Genomic DNA, 10,439 nt, shown 5'->3' on the forward strand with positions numbered 1-10,439 from the left:
CTCTCCTGTTTGGCCTGGGGTGACTTGCACATTGGGAACCTGCAGTCAGCAGCGGGTTGGACCCATTCAGCTCCCGTTCCTCTTCCCGGAGCGGGGACCTGCTCCAGCCACACGACTTCCTAGCTGGGAGACCTGCCCAACTGGGTGCAGTGGCATAGGGACACTCCACTCAGAGGAGGTCAGCAGGAACCACAGGACCCCTACTGCCGACTGGACTATGGTTGTGAGAGAGAGAGACACAGGGACAGCACCCCCGGGAATATGGCTGGGGCTTTCACTAGCGGTGAGGTGCTGATATGGGGGACCGGCAGGGCTGGGCAAGCTGTGTGCGGCTGGAAGTTGGTCACACCACGCGGTCCCCAAAGGGAGCGTGGGGGAATGGAGCCTAATCTTAGCACCGTGTGCAGAACTCCCAGGACGGATTCCTGGGGACAAAGGGGCATCCAGCACGGGTAGGGGCTTTGAAGTGGCAGGGAGCTTCAGCCAACCTCTCCGGCTGTGTGAGTACCCCGTAATATCCCATAACTAGCTACAGCAGGGTAAGCCACACATCTACCTGTGGGTGCCATGGGGCACCCAGCTCCATGCACACAGCCTATTCCAGGCCACCTCAGTGCAGATGTCCAGCAGGAACAACCTGTCTCCTCAGGCACACCTCTGATCCCAGTCCTGCTCTGCATGTCACACACACACTGTCACACGCAGGCTCCTGCACGTGCTGCACCCCTTCCACAGATGAAGGGTTGCACACACACTGCTCCCCACATCGAGGGGCTATTGCACCCCCTGATGGAGGGTACGATGCCCATATACCCACGCAACAGGCTATTTGCACACTCATCCCTGGACCGCACTTTTACACAAACCCACTGCAGAGGAGGAGGCGCCCACCCCGCCAGGCTCTGGCATACGGGCACACCCCCGAAACATTTGCACAAGCACCCCGTAACAGACATCCGCACCCTCGGATGGGCGTTTGCACACCCCCTCAGCCAGGCTATTGCTCACGCACACCCCAGGCAGGCTCTTACACACGCGTCACCGGACGGGCTCCCATACATGCTCCTGGCGTACCGCCCGCGCTAGAACCTTGCACTCGCAGCTCCGCTGGTCCTGGCCCGCACTTTTGACCGCGTAGCCCCCCCAGAAGGAGCATTCGCCCCAGCACCCCGCCGGGCTCTTGCACACCCCCGCCGCAGCCGCTCCCCTCTCCGCGCCGGGCCGGACAAAGCCCGCCAGTACTCACAGGCGCTCGGTGCCGCGGGGGATGTTCTTGGGCACGGCACGGAGGGCTGTGCCGTGGCAGTCCACCGTGGTGCCGGTGCAGGCGCAGAGCGGCGGGCAGGCGGCGGCGCGGCCCCGGCACAGCGCGGCGCACGCTAGCAGCCAGGCAGCGGCCCGCAGCCCCGCCGGGACCCCCGCCGCCGCACCCCTCCCGGGAGTTGGGGCCGCCATGGCAGCGGGCAGCGGGGTTAGGCGGCGGGGCCACTGCGCATCACCGGGGAACGGAGCTAGGCTGCGCTCGACACGGCTGAGTACGGCTCGGCTCCGGGGCAGCAGCCCCGTCGGCGCGCACCCACCTACCCACCCGCCTCACTGCCGCCCCATCCCGCAGCCCAGACACAACCTCCACGCTGGCTCCTCCCTCACGCCCTGCCCACCCCGACAGGCCCCCCGCCGTCGCCCCTCCCCGCGCCCCTGGCGAGGGCAGGAGCAGTCCTGGCCGGGCAGAGCACCGGCAACCTGCAGCCGTCGGGGTTCTGCACCGCTCCGCCTGTGCGGCAAAGCGGCATCAGGCTCGGTCACAGAGATCGGAACTGCGGGTTTAGCCCGCGGAGCAGCTGCTCCTCGCAGTGAGACGGATGTTAGGTTGTATGTACCAAGGAGAGCGTGTGGACAGAGGAACTCTAGGGGCTGGCAGAGACCTGATAGCCGGCTGCCCAGAGCTCCATCCTCCAGAGCCCAGGCGAGGCGTGGGAACCCGGCAGCCCACACAGCAGGCTAGCACTGGTACTCAGTCTGTTCATGGAACCCTTCGGCCAGGCACAGCAGCACCCAGGGGGCACTTGGGGATGCACCTCTGTGTTGGTCTTTGCCCCACACACAGACTGCAAGTCTTACAGTACCAGCTGTGGTATTGGCTTCTCGCTCTAGGGGAACATCTCAAGAAATAAAGTCACCCCAATGTCATTGTCATCAAGCCACCATGAAGAGGCAAAATACACCTATTTCAACATGACCCCCAGATAGCTGACATCTCAGAAATGTGAGCATTGCATTCACTTTATTACCTTCAATTTTCTTCCCTGAGGTCAGCAAATGCAAAGCAGGAGGGTGTAACCAAGAAGTCAGCTCACCTGTTTTAGTAATGACATCTGAAACACCTGTAATCCCGTGGCTTCAAGATCTGAGTCCTTAAGAGAGCTGGCTTCTGGCAGCAATTGCTACAAATGTCCCTTCTTGGAGAGGAAAACCGTGGAAGGAGGGGAGATGGGAGCCTGTTGCATTGCTCTGGCAGTGGCAGGAGAGGTGTTTGACACCCCATTGCACACTCATTTCCCCAGCCAGCAGGATATTTGCAGGGATGGTGGTAGGTCCCAGGGACAGGAGTGCCTCTTAAATCAATGCCTTCTGCATATGGATCTCCACAAGCTCCTTAATTAGGGCAAGAAGGAGGTGTCTGCATGGCAAGGGCCACCTCACACACACACACACACAGGGCTCCACTAGCTTGGCCCAGATCAGAAGCCCTTTCCCATCCCGAATGCAGGCTCCCATCATCTGTCTGCATTTTCGTGACATCTCCTTCCTCTGGACTCAGTCCCGGGAGGAAGCTGTGCCTGAGATGGATGAAAGGGGTTTGTTCCTCGTTGCTACCCAGCAGCCCTGACAGCAAGGAAGATGAGCTGCTTCCCAGGACTCTGGGAGCTGACCCCTTGCTGGCACAGTGTCAGCAGAGGTGGCCCCACAGCCTGCCCTGTGGCTTCCAGGGGGACCCCAGTGACAGTGGCACCCAAAGGGTGTCTCAGCTGCATTTTTTGGAAGGGGAAGGTTGTTTCCTAGCAGCTTGGCATCCCCCAAAGCTGACTGCTATCAGTGTGATACTTATGATCCCCCTCCTTATGAAACTCACCCTTGGCCCAGTGAAGCAGAGTCAGGTCTTCTTAACCTGCCCTTTACCTCTGATGCTGGTGGGAAGGCAGGAGAAGGACAAGGGATCTTATTTCCTCCCACTTGCAGGCACTTGCCCCAGGCACATCCTTATGATCTGCAGAGTAAATAGTAAACAGGCTCCCTCCGTCTGTGTGTCCAGCTGCAGCACACCTGGACACTTTACACCCGGGGCCATGGTCTTGGCAAAAAGAGTAGCCAGTAGGAGTCTGTCTGGAGGCTACCACCACCTGCCCTGCTTCCAATGGGGAGTACAGGGCTGGGAGGCTGAGAATTCCATTTTCTTCCATGAATATCTTGACTCCTGGTCTCCTTTGGGAGCTTCTTGCCACAGCAAGTGCCCAGTGTCCTGGCACCACAGAGCATCCCACTGAGCTGAGCTGCTGGCCATGGCTGACCCCTCTCCAGCTACTCTGGTTGCAAAAGCAATCCCCTTCCAGGGGCTGCCAACAGCAAGGGCCAAGCATGCCTGGAGAAGCAGGACAGCAGGGCTAGAGGACAGGCTGTGCAACAAGATCCCTTTTCCAAAACTCAGGCTGTGCTGCATTTGGATGATCCCAAATTGCCCAGATGCCTGCATCACTCCATGCAAGGTCTTGGAGAGCACCGACTGTCCAGGAAAGGCCCAGGGTGCCTCTCAATACAGATGAGGAGCAGGGAGAAAAATAACCCCCAAACTTTTCCTTACTGGGGGAGGCCTGGTCCTGCCGTCTGCCACTGGGATTTGGGCCAAACTATTTGATAAAGAGAGAGACCATCTGGATTGTCTGATGGGCTCTGGGTTTGGTTAAAATGAAGCTGAAGCTTTTTTTTTTTAACGTGAGTTTTCATGGGAGGATCTGGGGAAGGATTCCAGGGTATGCACCAGACCTATCGTGCAAAGAGATGTGAAGCAGCTACAAAGCTTCAAACAAAAATTGCTGCTGGTTTTAAGCCAAGTGCCCCAAGGCAGCATCCTGGCATTTCCACCCACCCCAGGATGGGCTGCAGCCTGTCCCCCATTAGCTCTCCTGCAGTCTGGGCTGGCACTGGATTCTCACCGGAGCTGTTGGTGGCCAACAGCAACTTCCAGCACCCTTGGGCTTCAAGGCATCTGCTGCACTGCTACACCCCACACCTTAGTGAATAGAGGAGAAGGCAGCATATTCTAGCCCATGCTAGGCTATGACACTTAGGCTGCACTTTGAAGCCAGGGCAGGGATGTCACTAGTCCACAGTAGTGCCTAGCCCTTCTCAAGATAGGACTGGGCACTGGTACAGAGCAAAAGCATTTAGAACACATGCACATGTGGTGTCTGCTCCAACCCCCCTACCAAGAAGCATTGCTGACAGCAGGATCCAGCTCTCCTTCTGCTTCAAACCCTTCCTCCAGCAGCCACATCAGAAGTTTGGGACATACCTGGTTTAGGAGCTGCAAGACTCAGCTAGAGACATGCCAGGAGCAGAGTGGCCATGACCTCTGTCTGCCTAGTGTCCCCCAGAGACCTCACATAGAGCAGGCTGGAAGGCTGTCTCTCCATTGGCCAGGGCCACATCTGTCACGCCTGGCCAGCTCATGCTGGGAGGCCAGGCTGCCTTTGTCCTGCCAGACATGTTTGGCTATGGAGAGTGAGGCATTATGTGGGAGCAGGCCAGCATGTCGGACCCGTTAGGGCACCTGTTGGGCTTGTGCAGCACAACAATGCCCTTGATGGGTCTATTATGGAGTGCTGTGGGCTGCCTGGATCACAGTAAATCTCACCCAGTTAACAGGAGCAGCAAGCAGTGCTGGAATGAGCTCTTTCTGGCATCCAGGGACAAGCCCTGCTGGAATGAGCTCTTTCTGGCATCCAGGGACAAGCCCTACCTCACTAGCAAAGAGCAAAATCATTGCTCTGCAAATGTGGCCAGCGTCACCCTTCAAACAGCCAGCAAACTGTGAATGTGACCCCACTGACCGCAGGACAGGGGAGCAGCTCTGCTGCCTGGAGACCTCACCATTAGAAGCAAGTGAAGTAAACTGCATCTACTGGGTGCTTCAGAATAGTGTGGGAGATGCTTAGGCTCCCAGGCAGGTAGGCTTCCTCCCAGTGTCACACAACAAGAACTGTCCAAGTAGGGGAGCCTAACCTGTCCTACTGCCTTAAACAACCACAGAGCAGCAGGACAGGGACAGTCCACATCCCTGCTCTGTGGCACAACTGAGCAGAAGGACCAAGTCTTGCACCAAGGGTTCCCTCAACCAGCTCTAGCCCACAGGGAAAACATTTGTACCCAAAAGCCCAGATGCAGACGGGGAGATGCTGTTTTCGGCACAGCTGGACACACGAGCCCCTGGGAGCTCTGTGGCATGGCACAAGCTGGTTTGAATAAATCACAGGCGAGGAGGGAGTGTTTGTGAAGTGCCTCACACATGGCAATGCTATTGTTGGTGCAGTGTGGGAGTGGGGGCTCAGGGGTCCCCAGATGTAGAATTGTTCACATCCGCACTGTGCATAAACACACTCCCTTCCCGCTCACTTTGCCTGGAGCCGCTCATTAACCCTCCTGAATGAAGATGCATTGGAGGAATAATTTACTGTTTAATAGACTAACTTTCCATTTGCTGTTGCCAAGTGCATCCAGCATATTTCTCTACAGTGCCATAAACTGCAGCTCCTCCCTGCCTCCCAGTAGGAGCAGGTGGGTTTTCAGGATTTAGCTATGACCTCGGCCCAGGGGTGAGCGGAGACACTTGGCTTTGTTTTGAGAGGAAGAGGGCTTGTCCCCACCAATCCCTTTTACTTATTGCAATCCTCATTGCACTGACGTCCCTGAGCTGGGAAACAATCTAGCCTGAGAAATAAGGAGTGCCTCAGCCTGATGGATGAGGGAGGCAGCAACTCTGTTCTGATCTTGTTAACAAAGATGGCCTGAGTGCAGGTGAGGTTGCCTGTGCTCCATATGAATGGCTTGCTGGCAGCCAGTCCCACGCTGGGGGGTAATCAATAAGCTGCATGCCTGCAGGGGCTTATTGTGCTTCCACAGCCACAGGTGGCCTCTCTAGCTAGTCCCTGAGTTGTGAGTGTCTCTGCACTCCAGCTCCTCCTCCCCTAGAGCACCTAGAGAGTAACAAACTACTAGAAGGTGGAAGAAGGTCAGATTCTGCACACATGGGATGGGGCAGCTGGTGCTAGCCTCACTTTGCCTCTGTCACTTCGCCTCTCCCACAATGTAGAGGAGACACTTTCTGGGTGCAGGTGCTGCAGGAAGGAGAAGCAATCTCAGAGGCACAAGCCTAAGTGACTGGCTACCAGGGTCTGACTGAAGGACAGCAAGAGGATGACAGTAGCCACAAATAACTTAAGAGGGAAAGGGTTTACCTTGCCTTGTGAGAGATCTGCTCAGTCCCAGATACAGGCATGGACTCACTGGAGCTGGAGGATCATGCTAGGGGCTACCTGCAGAGCTGATTTTTGCCCTTTGTAAGACTGTATCCTTCCACAAGCCTCTTCTCTCAGCTTTTTCTGTACTTGTCCACCATAATTATGGTCCAGCTTCCTACCTCCTCCATCCCCTAGATGCAGCCAGGAAGGACAAACCAGGCACCTCCAAACCTCACCCCCCTGCACATCTGTCCCTGGGACCCCAGTGCTAGTGGGCACCCAGTGGGCAAGGGGTCCTGCCTTACAGGGTTTGCTGCCAGCTCCTTCTTCCCCTGCTGCTGCAGAATGGCCTTAGCAAGGATTTTGTGCAGGAGGTTGCTGAGAGCCTGTTCTCCAGGGAAGCAAGGCTCAGGCTGGAAGAAACCCTGTAACAACCTCACCTGACAGGTGCCCACAGCCACGATACCCAAGGCAGGTTTGCACCTCCATTCATCCCGGTTCTCTGCCATAGCAACACAGAAGCTGCAGCTAGAAGCAGGACGAAGTGTGACCCAGTTCTCTTCTCAGGTGCAAAAGGAGACAAGTTTAAAATCATGTAAGGCACCCCATGGGAGAGCAGGGTGGTAGGTTTGTAAAACCTTCTCAGAAGCAAGACAGGGGATGCTGGTGTAACACAGGAGAGGTGGGACTGCAGAGGGGAGCACAGTAATGCCCACTCCAGCTAAGACTCAGCAGGGAAAGTGCTGTCCCCCTGCTCCAAACTGAATCAGCACCTTGAAGGCAGATGCTGAGAAGTATTTCAAACTGTGATGTACAGCAAGGGACAGCTTCTCCTTGCCTCCAGATGCAGAAGCCCAGAAACAACCCCACTGCACTTCTCATGCATGGGCACTTTCTAGGAGTAAAGCTGGGCTGGAGCAGGTTGTGTTTGGACAGCCATTGCCAGCAGAGAATCCCACCCTGGTCCACTGCTCAAGTGGAAGGTCAGTGTGGGACCCAGCACAGAGATCTTGGCATCTAGGTGCCTGCACCATTATGAGCTTCAGCACAAACCCCTCATTGAGGGGATGAGTAAACAAAACTAAACATGGTAATTTATTCACTCCATGAAAAAGTATTAGATCATCCAAGCCAATGAGACTATAAAGCCTGATAACTGGTCTGCTGGTGCCAACATCTATTGCTAGCAGTACTCATGGTTTTTTTGTCTACACAGTTGCCCAAGGCAGTGAGATGCAGCAGCACGACAGCTCCCAGCCACACATGGTAACTGAAGAGAGAAAAAAAAATACCTTCTTTCAAATCCAAACCGGGGTAGAACAGTAAAAAAAAAAAAAACAAAACCAAAAAAAAACCCCAACAATCAAGACAACTCACAAAAATTGATTTAGAGAGCAGTAACACTCTGCAGAACTTATTTGCAAGTCTGTGCTGTGCAATCTGAGATGGAAAAACTGTTTAATAAAACGAAGTATGAGTGCTGCTTGTTTGCTTTGTGACACCACTGCTGTGCAGGAATCCCAACAGGCCAAAGCAAACACACTGAAAGCACAGCCAACCCCCCCTAAATATGTATCTTCCCCTGGTGTTTGGTCCCAACAACTGCTGCCTTTTCACTTGCAGTCAAGCCTAAGAGCTTGGTTGTGGCTTCAGGGACTAAAAGCTATTCATTTTTTCAATTATGTAAGCCATATAAAGCTGTCTCTTTGAATCACAGCTTATCAGGGAGGGGATATTTGGGTTTGCAGCACTCAAAACAGCTATTGTGAGTTTTTATATTCCTTTGTTCAACGTTTCCAAGAACAGCAATGTCTCTCCAGACTCCCGAGCCTACTTTCAAGTGCACAGAGGCCCATCCCCTCCTGCTCTCCAAGCTCCCTGGAGATGGGACATACCAGTCCCATGGCACCCAAATGCAGCCCTGAAGGAGAATGGGACCTGCTTGAAGATCCCCCTGCAGGAAGGCAGTGCCAGTTGTAAGTGCATTGTGCCAATTCTAAGTGCATTGTGCTGCTTGCTTCTCCTGCTTGTTTTTCAGTTGTGCAGTGAGGATGTTAATGAGTGTCTGAACCACGGCAGGCAAGCCCAGGGCATTTCAAACGTGGAAGAACTTCACAGAGCAATAATCTGCATAAAATCTGAGATGCCATTATTAAGAAGGAGGAAAAGAAAATGCAAGAAGAAACCATCCTCCCTTGGCAGGCAAGAGCTGCAAGAGAAGAATTGTTCTACAGAGAAATGTATTCATTTGATCCATTATTTATACAAAGTGTTCTTTGTAAACCTGATTTCCCATCACCCTGGATGACAGCGGGGGGGAAGATGGGAAAAGAAGAGGTCCAACTTCATCCCTGCAAGGGAAAGACAGCCTGTCTGGGCACCCTGCATCACGCTAGGAACTCAGAGAGGGAACAAGCCCTAGTGCTATGACAGGCTAGTGCCATCCCTGCAGGCAGGCAGCTCCTCACCAAACACCTCTGCAATGAAGAATAGGAGCTCTGGAGTTCTGAGCAGACATTTCCTTCTTGAAGGAGGATGCACCACCCAGTCCTTGTTGTCCCAATGAAACTGCTGACACCACTGAACAAAACCACTAAAAATAAAAGCATTTAATGTGGGGTTTACACATGAACACACAGAAAGGCAACAGTCTGAAACAGTACATACAGAGCATATATAAATAAGGGAAAAGATTAAAAGTACTTTGGAAACTATAGACTCTGGGAACAGTTAGTGGCTGCTCTGGGAGGAAGCAACCTCATGAGTCATTGCACAAGGCAGACAAATGAGACACATCCAAGCATGACTAAAACTCCCTGGTGCCTGTGAGACAGTGTGAACACATTGGGTCTGCAATAGCCAAGGGTCCTAGAGGCTGAATCTGTTAGCCAGCACCATCCTCTGCATACAGAGGACAGCCCCATGGGCTAAAACCCAGGGCATCAAGCTCCTCCCAGGATTGCCCTGTCTAGAAACTGCAGCCAGCCCCTTGGCAGGAAAGGCATTGGAGACATGCAAAATGCCAGGCTGATGCCCCATAGATATTTGTCCTTAGAGCTAAGCAAATCTCAGTTGTGCCAGAAGCCAGACAGTACCTGAGCTAAAGCTATCAGTAAAAGGGGGACAGTGGAGAGATGAGTTACATTCCTCTCATCTCTGCAGGAGCAGTGTGTTTAGTTCCAGGAAGAAGATTGCCTTGCCAAAGAGACACCCAGAGATATGCACCCGAATAAGCAAGGGACAATAAGGATAGCAGGGATGGGATGAACAAATGCTTCACCCAGCAACCACCCCCAATGCAAGCAGCAGGAACAGACCCAGGTCTCTGCACTGTGCCTCAACCTGCAGCTGTGCCTCATCTCCATTTAGAGGCAAAGCTGAGATCCCCAGGTCTCTGCTAACAAGTGGACTGCAGGGGAAGGGTAGAAGTGCAGTCAGCAAAACACACAGTACCCTTTGGAGAAGAGCAGAAACAGCTTCAGCCTCCAGAGGAAATGATTACAGACACATCCAAAAAGCACATACTGCTGCCACAGCAAACAGCCTCTGTCCTTCCTCACAGCATTCTTGCCTGCCCAGTCCCTGAAGAACTAGAGCCCTTTCTTTGCTGTGACAGAGGCTCCTAACACCACCAACTCCCAATTCACACATCAACAGTCCCACTACCTGTTACATTTTCAAGGGAGCTCCTCCAATTTGGGGTCAGACGAGGGACAAGCAACTGCTAAACTACCAGGAACAGCCCTTTGGAAAGAGCAGGATGAGGCACATAGGTTTGTTAAAAACAAACAAACAAAGAAACAACAAACTGACCAAACAAAAACGCACAATCCCCCCCAAACAAACAAACAACACCCACCCCCGAAAACCCCAACAAACAAACAAACCACACCACCCAAACCAAACAGTAAAACAAAAGAAGTG

General features: G+C 53.7%; 1 protein-coding gene across 1 annotated transcript in view; it reads right to left on the minus strand.

The window, feature by feature from the left end:
- SLIT1 (slit guidance ligand 1) overlaps positions 1-1,455 on the minus strand; it is a 61,946-nt gene extending 60,491 nt beyond the window's left edge. The window contains exon 1 of the mRNA XM_054382657.1: positions 1,247-1,455. Coding sequence (XP_054238632.1) covers positions 1,247-1,455 — 209 coding nt within the window. The remainder of the gene's footprint in view (positions 1-1,246) is intronic.
- Between the last annotated feature and the right edge of the window lie 8,984 nt (positions 1,456-10,439).

The sequence above is a fragment of the Indicator indicator genome, chromosome 7 (genome assembly GCF_027791375.1).
Source record: "Indicator indicator isolate 239-I01 chromosome 7, UM_Iind_1.1, whole genome shotgun sequence".
Taxonomy (NCBI): Eukaryota; Metazoa; Chordata; class Aves; order Piciformes; family Indicatoridae; genus Indicator; species Indicator indicator.